The sequence below is a fragment of the Mesoplodon densirostris genome, chromosome 12 (assembly GCF_025265405.1).
Source record: "Mesoplodon densirostris isolate mMesDen1 chromosome 12, mMesDen1 primary haplotype, whole genome shotgun sequence".
NCBI classification, from domain to species: Eukaryota; Metazoa; Chordata; class Mammalia; order Artiodactyla; family Ziphiidae; genus Mesoplodon; species Mesoplodon densirostris.
Genome location: NC_082672.1, coordinates 53,082,162 through 53,098,066, shown reverse-complemented (window position 1 = coordinate 53,098,066; position 15,905 = coordinate 53,082,162). Strand labels below are relative to the sequence as shown.

The 15,905-nt window shown below is 48.5% G+C and overlaps 1 protein-coding gene across 4 annotated transcripts in view; it reads right to left on the bottom strand.

Moving 5' to 3' along the window:
* Positions 1-432: 432 nt before the first annotated feature.
* RTN4IP1 (reticulon 4 interacting protein 1) overlaps positions 433-15,905 on the bottom strand; it is a 46,111-nt gene continuing 30,638 nt past the window's right edge. The window contains exons 7-10 of one of the 4 annotated variants that reach the window (XM_060114797.1): positions 14,408-14,591; positions 9,742-9,834; positions 1,321-1,465; positions 436-498 (exon numbers count right to left, since the gene is read on the bottom strand). In XM_060114797.1, coding sequence (XP_059970780.1) covers positions 1,358-1,465; positions 9,742-9,834; positions 14,408-14,591 — 385 coding nt within the window. In that variant the 3' untranslated portion in view covers positions 436-498; positions 1,321-1,357. Of the gene's footprint in view, positions 1,466-9,741; positions 9,835-12,517; positions 12,606-14,407; positions 14,592-15,905 lie in introns of those variants that run through there. The other 3 variants (XM_060114800.1, XM_060114796.1, XM_060114798.1) reach the window with 3 other exon arrangements.

Sequence of the window (15,905 nt, the reverse complement as noted above, 5' to 3'; positions counted from 1 at the left end):
GGTCCGCAGGCAGATTAGAAACAAAGGTCTGATCTGGACAAGGTGGGTTTCTGAGCCGCTAGAATAACAGCAGGGGGAGCTTTTTGACTACCCTCTTTCCAGACTCAGTGGTGAAGGGGCACATGAGGGGAAGTGAGGCCGTCCCTCGAGAGATGCCCCTCACTACCACTGGGAGGTCTCAGAGAAAGAGCTGAGGTTGAATTCAGAGAAGTCCAAAGGGGCTTATTCACACCTGGAAAAACATCTTGCTCTTGAGGTAAATTTGTACTGGTGGGAACAGCAATTCTAGAGAAAAACCCTCATGCAACACTACAAACGAGTGTCTAGCAGGAAGAAACAAGTAGAAGGCTACTCACCCAGGTCTACATCAGAAGCCAAACGACAGCAGCTGAGCTGCAGTAATGAGGGGATCGTGGCGGGAACTGGACACTTACCGTCAATGATCAGAGGGCACAGACTAGAGACTCAAAAGCCGCAACGGGTTTATTGGCGAGATACCTAAATGCAAGCATTTCAGGTCAAACTGGAGAACTCTGGTCCCCAGTGGAATGGTGGTAATTTCCATGGAAAAGTCCCCAGAGAAGCACGTTTCAGTTGCCGAAAGAGGACTAGCCTTATGCAAAAAAGGGTTTTAAAAAGTTACAAACTGTACATCACCTTTCATTTTCTAAAAGTGTAAATAACCAAATCGCTGGCGAGATTTTTACATATGACCCTAAGAGATTCAGAACTCTGAGGGCTGTTATGACCGCACACTGGAGCAGACGGAATGAAAATCAAAGGAAACCTTGGCCAGTGGGAAAAGTGCTCACTATGACCCTAAGGAGGAATTAGCGTTAAGTAAGCTCTTCACACCGCCATCCCTCCACCTGCTGCAAGTTCTAATCTCTCACAATCACTAAGATGATAAAACAGAGTTCGAGCTACTAGAACAGAAGGTGCCACCACAATTTGCAAATCTGCTGTGAAAGAACAGCTTGAAAAAAACAACAGGCAATATTCAGCAACTTTATAGACAAGTCCAAGTGCAGAGATGTTCATATCATGTCCCTGCTTACGTGTGTATCTCCTGCGCTTGGCACGGAGGAGCTCGGCGGACAGGAGTGCGCGGCCGCGTTGGGGCAGGTGACGCGAGGACGCTCTGGGCAGAGCAAGGTGATGACAGAGGGTGGGACTGTGGCTATAAAACCAGTCTCTGCTCAGCTCAGAAGACAGGAAATGACTGGCAGAAACGTGTGTGTGCTAAATTTACTTCATGGAACTTCTAGTCTAAGCTGGAAAGGGACGGCTGGAAAAGAGTCGGGGCCTACAGGCACTCACCAAATAAGAGCCCACAGGCACCAAACTGAGTGTTTATTTAAACGACGCTGACGACGGTCTTTCCTCGTGCGTGTCCTCTTTCTACCTTCAGGAAGGCTTCTGGAACTTTAGAAAACGGAAAGGTTTTCTCAATAACTGGCTGAATCTGTAAAACACAAGAAAGGTTGACGAGCAGGTGAGAAGAGCCACGTGGGTCAAGTCGGCTGACGTCAGTAGTTGGTTGCGTCGCGTGCCCAGCCCGGACGGGCCTCTGTCCGGTCTGCAGGGTGCCCCCGGGTCAGGAACTCAAGGCGGGCTGGCACGACGGCTGCCCCCCGGCTTCTCCTGCCTCTTCGCGTCTCCGGTGTAAGGGAGCCCAGGCCGACCAGTAACCCTCCTCCGGCTCCACGCTGGGCGCCTCGCTCCCCTGCTCAGGGCCCTTCCACGGCGCCGAAGCCAGCATCCCAAGGCCACTACCGTTCCAGTTCCACCCTCCGTGGACCCCGCGTTACCAAAATGGGCTAGCTGCCACTGTCTGAGCGTAGGGCGTGTGCCCCTCTGCGACGTCTGCCGGGCGCCCGGCCCCAACCCGAGCCTGCGGCGCGTCCTCTCCTTGAACCGCCGCAGGGCCTGTGTGGCCCTCCTCACAGACGGCCTGCTACAGCCCAGTGTCCATCTCAGCCACGCTGTCCTGCGTGGTAAACGCCAAAGAAGGCGTCCCAAGGTTCTCGCTGCGTGTGTCCCCGTGGCCCCTCACAGGCAGTGCACAGAAGAGGGACGAATTGTTTCAATTTGTTGACTGCCTGGCCCGTCTACTCAGTCAAAGCTTAGCGCACCTGTGGGCTCGTCACCTCTTTTATATCCGCTCCCCAACACCCAGCACAATGCTAGGCACACAGCAGGAGCTTAATAAGTGTCACTTAGGTGAAAACCAGTAAGATAATGGCAGCGAGAGTCTTGCGTGGGCTCTGTGGCCCTTCCCTGGCTGCAGCTGCCCTAGGGGCTTTGCTAAGCCACACAGCAGCTAGTTGGAATTTACAGGAACGCCAGCTCAGCCAGCACACACAAAGGCTTGAGTGCTGCTGGTTCTTTTTACTGTATCGTTAGTACTGCCAGCAACCTCCTTTGAAACTAGGACCAGTTAGCGCCCTCTCCCTATGCACGAATCCAACTGAACTCATCCTTTTCAAAACTTCAAGCAAAAATCAGTAACTATCCACTGGCTCTTTCAGTGAACTACCTGCCACTGCTCCACAGGCAGGTATAAGTTGTCAGAAGGCATAAGCCTACGTCTCGTAACCTTTTCCCTTTCACAAGAGGAAGAAGTACGTGCTCTTGTGTTCAGATGCACCCGATAGACCTTGCTCCTGTGTGAATTTCACAGCCCTGCCACCAGAGAGCGTCTCGGACTCCAAAAGTTCCCTTCTCCAGAGTTGAAAATTCTTTTGTACCCACAAACCACGATAAGCTCATAAAATTCACAGCTAGCACATACTGTCCTCACTATGTACCAGGCACTCTTCTAAGTGCTCTGTATATTTTACCTCATTTAATCCCTACAACCACCTTATGAGGTAGGTACTATTATTATTCCCATTTTACAGATGAATAAATTAAGGCACAGAGTTAAATAAGTTGCCCAACGTCCCATAACTGCTAAGTGGTAAAGCAGGATTCAAGCTGGTGCCAGAGTCTGTGCTCTCTCCACTACGCACTAATAAGCCTTTCATATATCAGCGGCTGCTTTCTACATCTACTCCTAAAATCTTAAGGGGAGGGAAAGGTAGCCAAGGATTATGATTCATCACAGCCTGCATCTTGGCTGGCCTGCCTCATGCTAACAGACTGCGCCACCTGAGGATCCAGTCCAGGCCACCAAGATAGCAGCTGCATGGTCCATAGGCCACCACTCCCATCTGCATCTGTGGAGGACATCGCTGATGAATAATCGTGGCACTCTCCAGCAAGCTGAGGGTGACCTCAGCCTCCCCCGGCATGGCGGCCACTGTGAACAGAACAGATCTGAGCTGGCTTGTTAGAGGAAATCTGCTTGCCTTGTCTGGTAAAAGAGTGGAATGCATCCAAGTTGTTCCCTGCATGTGCCACCCAAAACCTCCCGAACCCGTCCCTCTCCTTCAAGCTGCTGGGACACTGCTTTTTGGATGCTGATTACTTGAAAAGGAATCACCTGAATGCATGCTTAAAATGCCGAGTCCTTGGTCTCCTGTTAGAACAACTAAGAATCTCTAGGGGTGGAGGTGAGTTTTCTGCACATCAGGGAGGCAATCACTGCAGCCTTTTGCCTTATGCTTAGGGTTCCTGACTTGTACCATGCGCATTCACCCACTCCACAAAGACTGTCTGCCTTCTAAGTGCCGGGCACTGACGCAGAGCAGGCACACAAAGCAGGCACCAGAGAGAGACATCAAGAAAAGAAAGGAGGCAATAACACCCATTCGTTGTCACTGAGCACCGGACACCAGCAGCGGCATTACGAGAGGTCACAAAGGAACGGGAATCCACCTGCTCCACTCCAGGATGAGCGGCCCGCCCACCTAGCTCCGTCCACTTTAGAACCTGACCGGGGGAGACAGACCCTGAACTGATGACCCAGGCAGCCCACAGCGACGGCACACTTTAATCTGGCTGGTCAGGCCTATTGTGGCGGATAATCCCACAGGGCTGACTGTAGCATAACGGGCATTCAGTTCTTCCCGTAAGTGACAATGAAAAAGAGGCTTTCAATTAACAGGCAGGCAAATGCCACTGTTGGCTGAATACATGACAGCAAACAGAGATTAACGGGATAATGAGGCAGTGTCTACACACAGCCTCACATCAGACCTGGAATGCTTGTTTGCTATGGACAAAGGGATCAGAGCAAAAATCCAGAGAGGGGAAAGAAAGGTTACTCACGGTGAGGTGGGGACATTTATGTGATGACATTGCTGTAGTCTGGCCGGCTCAGGGAGCCCTGGTATAAAGCGGCGGGCTTGATACCACACTCGAGGGCGACGCGGACGCGCGGGGCGCACAGCTGACCGGGAGTCCACGGCTGCAGCATTCATCCCAGTCTCAGGCCCAAATTCAGGCGCTCTGATTGTCCTTTCCCTTCCTAAACAAAGGCTGCACAAAACCAGGCCCCGGGGTTTGGCACCCGCTGCCTGACATCCCTTCCATGAGAATAGGGACCATGGGAACCTCAACCTCCCTGGTGTGGCCTCAGAACACTGTTGCTCATCAGCCACTGGGCAAGCCTCCCTGCCTCTCAGGCAGAAACCCTCTCAGCACAGGAGCTTCGGAGAGCTGGTGGAGAGAGGATGGCACCCAGGCAGGCACGGTGGCCTGCAGAGAGGCTCTCCCTCAATCCCCGCTTCCCTGCGCAAATCACAGAAGAGCAGAGCTTGAAGCGGGGGAGCCTCTGAGCCAGCCTGTTGGATAGATTAGGAAACTGAAGCGCAGCTGTTTACATGCTAAGTGCAAGGTCAGAGCTCGTAGCAGAGGAGCAGACTTGGGGTCCCAGACACCCGATGTCGTCACTGCATGGCATGGGGGTGTTTTGGGGGAGGGAAGCCCAAGTCTGTCACCTCTTCCCCAGACCCTTGGCCGCAGCCTCCACGGGGCACAGATACTGATCTCAGAGGGTGGGGTGTGCAAGGAGACAGAGGCCGATGACAGAGACCCAGGGAGACCTAAAGGCTCCTGGCGATCCCCGTCCTCAGGCCTGTGGACGGGCCCCAGCGCAGGGCGGCAGGACACGGCGCCAGCACCGCCTCTGGGATAGGCGTGGCCCTGAGCTCTGCCGCAGGATGAGTATTTCCTGGGTCGGGATAAATGGGAAGAAGGGGGCTTAAACTAAGCAGATATGAAGAAGGAAAAGGTGGGCTTTGCTCCGACTTGCTATTTCTGAACTTCCTGGCCCCAGATGGAGAACTCAAGGCTGGAAGATAGGAGGTGAGATTGGGTGGGGAGAGGGTACTCTCCAAGGCAGTAAATGTGCATCCCAGGACTTGTCCCTAGGCCCCCCTAAAAATAGGCACTCCTTCTAGCCAGAAGGTGAGGGGAGAAACTCGGCCTATGTTTCCCCATAGAAACAATTTCAGTGGCATCTGAAAACCTCAGTAGCATCAAGGCTCTGAGGTACCTACCACATCTGGCAAGATAACACTCTCGTAGTGGTCCCAGGGATTCAGTCCCTAGCCGTTACTTTCTTTTCTATGGGAGAAAAAATCCAGCTGCAAATAAGGAGTTCAAAGTTGTGGAATACAGTTCATTGCAAAACTAGGGCCTGGCCATCCCAAGGCGGGTCTGGGAAATCATTTGCCTCAGAACTTATTACACTGTCTCTAAAGCTGCACTGTCCAAAATGGTTAACCTCGAGCCACATGGGGCTACCTAAATTTAAATTAACCAAAAGTAAATAAAATGAAAAATTTAGTCCCTCAGTTGCACTAGCCACATTTCAAGTGTTCAACAGACACATACGGCTAGTGGCTACCACACTAGACAATGCAGACAGAGAACATTTCTATCACTGCAGAAAGTTCTAGTGGACAGCACTGCTCAGGATGTAATTCAGCGTGACCAATGCATCTCTCCACACACTACTGGGTGAAGCAAAGTGCCCACTAGCCCTCAGTAACTGTTTTGAATTAAATTCAGATAAGTTCCACAGGAACTATTCTAATGCTGGCTAAAATAAATAAACCGAGATACTCACATCATCGCTCAACCAAGAAGCTTGGCTGGTCACCTAGGATCTTGAATGGACCTGTGGACTCCAATGGCCTTAATAAGTACACGAACACACATGTGCGTACACATACTCAAAAACATGAAAGGGTACGAAGGAACATCTCCCTCCCATACTTGATCCTCAGCCATCTAGTTCCCCTCCTCAGGTGCAGCAACCAGTATTTCAAGTTTCTTTCATGTCTTTTTTTTTTTAAGTGTTTTTTTTAATAGAACTTTATTGGAGTATAATTGCTTCACAATACTGTATTAGTTACTGTTGCACAACAAAGCGAATCAGCCATATGCATACACATGTCCCCATATCCCCTCCCTCTTGAGCCTCCCACCCACCCCTCTAGGTCAGTGTGAAGCACCGAGCTGATCTCCCTGTGCTATGCTGCTGTTTCCCACTAGCCAGCTGTTTTACATTTGGTAGTGTACATATGTCGATGCTACTCTCACTTCACCCCAGCTTTGCCCTCCCACCCCATGTCCTCAAGTCCATTCTCTATGTCTACCTCTTTATTCCTGCCCTGCAACTAGGTTCATCAGTACCTTTTTTTTTTTTTTTTTTAGATTCCACATATATGCATTAGCATATGGTATTTGTTTTTCTTATTTCATTCTGTATGACAGACTCTAGGTCCATCCACCTCACTACAAATAACTCAATTTCATTTCTTTTTATGGCTGAGTAATATTCCATTGTATATGTGTGCCCCATGCATTGTGGTAGGCACCCCACCAAAAACAGTTTGCTAAATAGTATAAAAACAGGAAATGTTTATTGTGCTTAGGAGAAAATGCCAATAAACTTCAGGCATAAGGCACAGCTTCAGTAGCAGCCCATTAACCTCACTGTGCTAATTATAAATCATTTTTTTGTTTCACCCTACTGAATCACAAAACATCTTTGGAATGCCCAAAATACTGGTAATGTTGGGGCCCTGGCAAGGAGAATCTCCATGACTGAGGGACAGGAGTCAAAGGAAGAGTCTATGAAATAACTTTTCCTACCTTTTGGATTTTGAATATTACAAATGTTTTATTCATTCCAAAGCTTAAAGTATTTTAAGAGTAGCCTCTTCTGGTTCATGGCCTCACACTGTCAAAAAACAACTCCAGCCCCTCTATCGGATACCTGCTAATTAGATTCATTAAGCACTCAGCCAAAGGTTGGAAGGATTTCAGTGTCCTCGTCCAACTTTAGTCTTTACTAACCACACAGTGGGTAAGCAGATCTGTTCTGTTATCCTTTCCAACTTTCCAGTGTAGACAGGCAACAACCTCTCACACCCACAAAGAAGCAGGATGCACAGCACAGCTGACCTCTTCGTGGATCCAGTGTCACATATCAACCGCCAGAGTCCCAGAGCCCTTCACTGTCAGAAATGACTCCTGAGCCCACCCTGGTGAGAAGAGAATCAAAGGCCAAAGGAACATCTCCTCACTCACCCTTGGAGGAGGTCACTTGAAGGGCATCATTATTTCTACCATGTCCTCTTTCAGCCATTCCACCAGTTATCCACCAAATTCAATAGGGACACGTACACAAACACCTCTCTTTGTTGCATAAATAGTAATTTCTAGGTAGAGAGAGCGTCACAATATTTTGAACACAGAAGAGCAATGATAAGCATGTGGACAGTCTGGAGCCAACGTCAGGACAAGTGTGGTGACTTCTGGAGGACAGGGACCTCTCTAATGATGAGGCTCCATCCCCATTCAGCACTATGCAGAACTATGGGCCATATTATCTGATGATGGCTCATTTCCTTCTCCCTAGAAATAAAATAAGCATCCCTGTGGGATATGGGGAGATCCCTGCAGAGAGGCACATTGCAGCCACAACAAGGCAGACAGCTTGCAGTCACAACAAGGCTGAGCTCCTGTCTACCCAGTACACATCAAGACTTAGAAGTCTGAGAAGAGGCAAGCAAACTTGGAACCAAAATATTTGGGAAATAGTAGTGGGCCATTTTCTATCATAAGTTCCTTGGCTGAAATAGAATAAAAAAAACTAAATGCACAAAAAGCAGCCAGTAGTTCCTAAAAACATTTTTTTCCCAAACCAAAATGGAAAGATGAGATGGGCCAGCAAGGGGCAGGTGCCAACACAAGAAAACCCATTTCAAGGGGCTCTTTCCATACGGCTTAGCAAGGATCACGTGGTGTGATGCTAGACTTGCTCCAGACCCTTTCCCTGCCCAGTGCAAAATGACAAGGACAAGTCAATTTAAGCTAAAGTCCTAGATCAGCTTCAAGCACGAAGAATGCAGCTTAATGGTGAGGAGGGAAAAGCACAGGACTGGGGGCAGAGGTATGAGTTCTGGTCCCACGTCTACAAATTTGAGCATGTCCCTTTATCCCTTTGAGCCAGTTTACTCATCTATAAAATGAGAATCATTTTATCTATGACTTCATGCAACCCTCTAGGGTACATAAGCCTCGCCAATCATTTGTTTATTATTTATTTAATTTATTTACTTTTTTTACTTTTGGCTGAGTTGGGTTTTTATTGCTGCCCGCAGGCTTTCTCTAGTTGCAATGAGCAGGGGCTACTCTTTGTTGTGGTGCGCGGGCTTCTCATTGTGGTGATTTCTGTTGTTGCGGAGCACAGGCTCTAGGCACGTGGGCTCAGTAGTTGTGGCTCGCGGGCTCTAGAGCGCGGGCTCAGTAGTTGTGGCGCACGGACTTAGTTGCTCCACGGCATGTGGGATCTTCCCGGACCAGGGCTCGAACCCATGTCCCCTGCATTGGCAGGCGGATTCTTAACCACTGCGCCACCAGGGAAGCCCTCCCTTCATTTATAATTCCATATAATTTCTCAATAAAATCACGAATATCAGTACCAGAATATGAGTTTGCCTTCTGGGTTATTCTTCCAGAGGTGGCATGTCTGAGCCATTAAAACCACGTAAGAAGTTAAATAGGCAGGTGGTAGCTAAGGAGTCTTTCAACTGCCATCAGCCCTAAGAGCCCTTTCGACACCCAAAAAGGGCTGACCAGGCTCCAAGCAGTAGTCCCTCCCCACCAAGTCCACTGCAGGACAGACTCGAATAGACAGAAACACCAGCCGTCTCTACCAAAATCACCATCAATCCTGAATCACATCCTGCCCACTGACCCTCTCAGACATACCACTGATTTGCCGATTTTATTACACTGGCCTGGGAACAGGAGACCCAGGGACCTAACTTCTAGTCCAGTTCTGTTTAGATTCCACAGTGTTTGATCTCCTTGCTCATCTGGAAATCTGCTTGCCTCCAAAGCAGCCTCACCCTCAGACTAAAGAAGCTCAAGAAGCAATTCAACTGTAAACTCACAAGTGTATCCCCACCTTTGTGCAACAAATGCCTTCACGGTGCCTTCTCTTCAGGACCATTATCAAAATAGCAGCAGCCCAGCTATAGATCCCAGCTCTGCTACCATCTAACCAAGTGTCTTTGGGAAAATCACACACGCTCTCTGGGGCTGCCTCTCACCTACAGACCAGAGGGGCCGCACTAGATGGTGGACACGCTGTCTCAAATGCAGCAGAGTCTACGGCTGTGATTCCCACGGAGACAGAACCCAAAACACAGCACTGAAACTCGGCGTGTAAGGCAGCGTGGACAGTGGCCGAGCCTACCTCTGCAGAGTTCCCATTGACTAGGCTTGCTGGGCAGGTCACCAAGATGACAAGGGACGCCCTGGCAATACACTTACCTTTCCCGCATCCACCAGTTCTGCAATGTCATCTAGATATGGACCACTGGCCATGAAAAAAGCCCAGCGATAATGGACTCCTTGCCAGAAATGCTAAAAAGAAAACAAAACGTGTCAAATATAGGAAAGGATGAAATCTGACTAAATGCATATTTTGGGAAAAGTATTGCCTGGATGACTAAGACAGACAAACTGCTTTCCCATTTCATGCTGCCACAATGAGCTGTACACCCAGCACTTCAGCACAGTGACTGACAGACAGTGGATGCTCCATATATGTTTCATAAATAAGTGAATGGGGCTTCCCTGGTGGCACAGTAGTTGAGAGTCCGCCTGCCGATCCAGGGGACACGGGTTCGTGCCCCGGTCCGGGAAGATCCCACATGCCGCGGAGCGGCTGGGCCCCTGAGCCATGGCCGCTGAGCCTGCGTGTCCGGAGCCTGTGCTCCACAACGGGAGAGGCCACAACAGTGAGAGGCCCATGTAACGCAAAAAAACAAAAAAACAAAAAAACAGCAAGTGAGCTGAGGTTCTCAGTGATACCTCAACCACCTGCCCAACTAAACTTCATCAGACGGGAGCGACCCAGGGGCAGGAGGGGGACCAGCCAGTACCTCCCCGCCACCTCCCTCCCTGCACCTGCCCCAACTGCTGGGCGAGCTCAGACTTTCTCCACTGAGCTCACCGCACAATCTCAGCATGATGATCAGCTACCATCATGGCATGAAGCCGGGAGGTGCAGTGGAACTCCCCTGCTACTCTACCTCAGGCCTTGACAGTTGTGTTATTTAGGTCAAGCTACCACTTTCAGCCTGTTTCCCGGCCTGTAGAATGGAGGTACCACCACCTAGCTGACAGGGGGGCTGGAGGGACTAAATGAGAATGTATGTAAGGTGCCTGACTCATCGAAAATATTTGATAAATATTTACCTAGTGCTGAAAATAAAGCTTACTGAGGAAAGACTGGGGCAATGCAAATAGAGTTTAAGATTGTGGAGAGACGACAAACCCAAGCTGTAGTCTAGGCAGAGCTTCGCAATGAGTGCACCAGGAACAGCTTACTGGTTTGGCTGAGTGACCCTTATTGTCTAACCTGGAACAACTGTAAGAGTTAAAGGGGTCACCATTGATCATTATCTCAGGACACAGATGTAAATAGAGCCAAGCTCACCCTAGAATAGGTATGACAAGCCCTCGGAGTAGCAGGGCAGAGCCTGGGCTAACGCAAACCTCCAGGTAGTTTGCTCTTGGCCCAGCGTGGTCTCGATATGCTATTCAAATACTGTCATTTTCTCTGCGTGTCAGAGCATGAAAGAGGTCAGGAAGCATTGGTCTAGACAACTAACTTAAAAACAAACAAACAGGGCCTCCCTGGTGGCGCAAGTGGTTAAGAGTCCGCCTGCCGATGCAGGGGATGCGGGTTCGTGCCCCGGTCCGGGAGGATCCCATATGCCGCGGAGCGGCTGGGCCCGTGAGCCATGGCCGCTGAGCCTGCGCGTCTGGAGCCTGTGCTCCGCAACGGGAGGGGCCACAACAGTGAGAGGCCCGCGTACCACAAAAAGATAAAACAAACAAACAAACAAACAAACAAACAAAAACATTTGAAGGCTTAGGTGGCTAGACACCAGAGGCACTGGGACTGTCCCAAGCTTAGAGCAGGTCCAGTTAATTACCGTCACAGAAGACCTGTTCGTGTACTTCTCCACAGGACTGGTTTTATAGACTATAATTAAAACCTTCTGATCACTGTTTAGAGTTGTAAAGAGGGACGGTGGTGGTCATAAGTGCCATATCTATGATTCCTTTACAGCGGGTTGCCCTGTAAAGTGAAACATTTGGTCTGCAATGGCAGAATTTTTATATTCTGCTCTAAGAGGTCTGTGTAGGTTTTCCAGGCCATTACAGGAGAGAGTAAACCAAAGCAGGCAGGCATTACAATGAGGCTTTAACTGTGCACATTCTCAGAAAGACATCAGAAACTACTTAAAAGGTTTTCACGTGAGATTACCACTATCATCTTTCAAGACGGGGGAAAGGGAAACGAAGAGGGCTATGCCTGTCTTACTCTCAGAGGATAGCTCTGAAGCTTAACGTGTAAGAGGTCTCACTGCAATTCAAACTGTGAAATTTTATGGAAAACTTAAACTTATATCCTAAAGCAGTTGGGAAGCCCGAGTTTCATGAAAAGAGAAAGAAGAGACAAAGGACAGCTAAGATTCCTTCCTCCACCACAAAGTGCCCCGTGGACACTGCTTCTGGCTGCCGTCTGAACCAAGTGAAACTAAAGAACCCGGACCACAGCGCCCGGTGTGTTCACTACCCTCACCCAGACCCAGCTCCTAAGGACTGAGCAGCAGTCTCCTCCATCACAGCTCTTCTTCACCACCTCTAAGGACTTAGTACACAGCCTTCAAGAGACCAAAGTCCTAAACTTCACCCCGCAAAAGGTTCCAAATTAATTTCGAGAATCAAGAAGAAGCTAAAGATAACTATCAAGCCAGTCACCTTGCAAATGCATGGCAGTGCTGGCTAGGCCGACATGACTCACCACCTTTTCACCCTTGAGGAACCTTCTACTGCCTTTTTCCTGAGCCTGAAGTATTTTGTCTAATTAAAAAAAAAACAGAATGTATATTTTCTTGTCACTTATTCCATTGCAACACTAATTCAGATTTTAAACCCATAAGCTACAATTACCAACAGTGCATAACAGGAAATTATAAGCCTCCGTCACCACTGGCATGTCGGGTAGAGAGCAGACTCTGAAGCTCTGCTAGCAGTCCTGTACGGGCTGATCTGCACTAGTCTTCAAGGCCCACCATGCACGGGATGTGTTCAGTTGGGTGACACAGCTCCTTGCGGCCCTGTTAACAAAATCAGGCTGACTAATCAAATCTTTGAAACCCCCAGAATGCCATCAATAGAGTTTCTGATTCACATGGGACATGTACTGTCAAGACAAGTTGATACAATTCCAGAAGAAGCATGATGGTTCCATTAGTCTTTGTAGGCTCACTGACGGAAGAATACAATTTCCTTCAGTTTTTTTTTTTAAATGAATGAATTTATTTATTTTTTTATTTTTTGGTGAGTTGGGTCTTTGTTGTTGCACGTGGGCTTTCTCTAGTTGTGGTGAGCGGGGGGCTACTCTTCATTGCAGTGCACAGGCTTCTCATTGCGGTGGCTTCTCTTGTTGCGGAGCAGGGGCTCTAGTGCGCAGGCTCAGTAGTTGTGGCGCACAGGCTTAGTTGCTTCACGGCATGTGGAATCTTCCCGGACCAGGGCTCGAACCCGTGTCCGCTGCATTGGCAGGCGGATTCTTAACCACTGCGCCACCAGGGAAGCCCCTTCCTTTAGGCTTTTGAAATTCAAAAAAATTCCCATGGGGCTTCCCTGGTGGCGCAGTGGTTGACGATCTGCCTGCCAATGCAGGGGACACGGGTTCGAGCCCTGGTCTGGGAGGATCCCACATGCCGCCGGAGCAACTGGGCCCGTGGGCCGCAACTGCTGAGCCTGTGTGTCTGGAGCCTGTGCTCCACAGCAAGAGAGGCTGCGACGGTGAGAGGCCCGCGCACCGCAATGAAGAGTGGCCCCCACTTGCCACGGCTAGAGAAAGCCCTCGCAAAGAAACGAAGACCCAACACAGCCAAAAATAAATAAATAAATAAATAAATTTATTAAAAAAAAAAAAAAAGAATCCTATCCTCTGCTTTAAAAAAAAAAAAAAAAAATTCCCATGGACCTCTAAAGGTCCGAAAGCCCCAGTCTGGGAGTCACTGGCATATCCCAGTGTTACTACCATGAAAACAGCCAGCTCTACGCTGTCTTAATGAAGCTTCTGCCTTCATATACAAGAGACTGTATATATTAAGACAGTGAAACAGAGAGCCATCAGGTGCAGACAAGAAAAAAGCGGAAGGCGTACCAGATGGAATCAGGAGCGGTAATAATAGCTAATAATAAAAGCTAACATTTAACGGGACTTCCCTGGTGGCGCAGTGGTTAAGAATCCGCCTGCTAATGCAGGGGACATGGGTTGGAGCCCTGGTCCAGGAAGATCCCACATGCCGCGAGCAACTAAGCCTGTGTGCCACAACTACTGAGCCTGTACTCTAGAGCACGCGAGCCACAACTACTGAAGCCCATGCACCTAGAGCCTGTGCTCCACAACAAGAGAAGCCACCGCAATGAGAAGCCCACACGCCGCAACGAAGAGTAGCCCCCGCTCACCGCAACTAGAGAAAGCCCGTGAGCAGCAACGAAGACCCAACGCAGCCAAAAATAAATAAATAAATATTTAAAATAAATAAATAAATAAAGACTAATATTTAATAAGAGCGTCTTGGGTACCAGGCATTGTGCCAAGTTCTTCACATGGGTGGATTATCTCATTTAATCCTTACAACATACAGCAAGGGAGATATGCTATTAGCCTCATTTCTCAGGTGAACATGATGAGCCTTAGTGATGCTAAGTAACTTGCACGGGGCTACACAGCTACCAAGTGGAGGCCAGCATTTGTACCCCGTCAGTACGTGACTCTGGAGCCCTGCTTGCAGCCACTGTGCTGTGCTGGCTCCATGAGAAAAGAAACTGGCAGGAGGCAACCAAATTCCAGAAGCCCCAGGCGCCTGCTTGCTCTCACCAACCAAGACCCTCCCCCTACCTTCAATGTCTTAGAGCCCACGGTGACGCCTGTCTGCAACATGCCGTCCGCTATGCCCAACCGGTCCATGTTCAGGAGGAAAGGAGTCACCAAAGTCACATACGTGGCTCCTGACCACTTCTTGAGCAGATTTAGAGCCCATGTTTCCGTGGATCCACCCACACCATCAAGGATAAAATCCAACCTGGAGAGAAAGGATCAAATCACAACATCCTGGTCAGCCTTTATCCAGGGCTCCAAGCCGCCTTCCCAGCGCCAGTTAGCTACAGGGTTTGTTTCCATGACAGCTCGCAGACAGCAGGGGGTGGATGCCCGGGCAAAGGAGAAAAGGGCACACCCACTTGCTGGATCTCCGGGATTTCTCCACTGTAAGTCAAATGTCATTTTTTAAAATCATATTATTTTCAAATACTTTAAGAATGACTTAAACAAGTGGTTTTCAACCAAGGGTGATTTTGCCCCCCAGGAGACATATAAGGCAATGTCTAGAGACATTTTTAGTTGTGACAATTGGGGGAGGCGGTGGGAAGGGGGTGCTGGCACCTAGAGGCCAGGGATGATGATAAACATCCTACAACGCACAGAACAGCCCCTCACAACAAAAAATTATCCAGCCCAAAATGTCAGTAGTTGAGAAACTAAGGTTGCCAAGGCTGAGAAACCCTGACTCAAGCTTTATAGAAAACTACAAAGCTACCCATCCAATGTAGGTCAAAGTACCCTTTCGTTCACATGAATACTTGAGAGAAACGTATATTAGGTTTTGACCCACACACGTCATTTGCTTGTATTCCCTCCACCATCAGAACTGCTTGTAGAAGCATCCTCTTCACCTTATGGAATTTTCTTCTTTTGGTTTCATGCGCATCAGCACAAAGCAGAAGAGAAATCAACAGCCTGCTCTCAGTCTTCAGTTCTGCTCTAACATGCCAAAAAAATCCAGTCATAATGGAATGCACAGGAACTGACAGATAGTCAGCGCCTTAAATCTAATCTAAAATGGCTATAATCGCTACCTTCTACTTAAAGGGGGTAAAACCCAATGAAGCTTTAAAATATTTTAGAAAACAAAGATCTATTTAGAGAATGCATGCTTATATATTAAGCAAATTAACAGAGGAATTCCTTTTTGGTAAGTCCTTTTTCCCTCCTAAATTCATCTGGATGAAGTCAAACATCAAAGCTTCTAACACCAGCTTTGGCCAACGTTGGGGCTCTTGAGTCTTTCATGGGACTAAACTAAAGAAGGGCAAATAAAAATTAAAAGATATGGAGTGCAGGAGAATGACCTTACTAGATGACTATTCTCATTAGAAAAGAGCAGAAAAATTCTTTTTTATGAGTTTAAGTTTCTGCTTAAGTTTCTACTTTTAAGTTCCTATTTCATTCCCAAATTTTGGATAAACAAACACGATGACACTTAATTTAGATAAAACTTAAGGGTAGCCTGGTATTATAGAACTGGCACTGCCTGCAAAAAGAAGTGCAGAGACCAGGC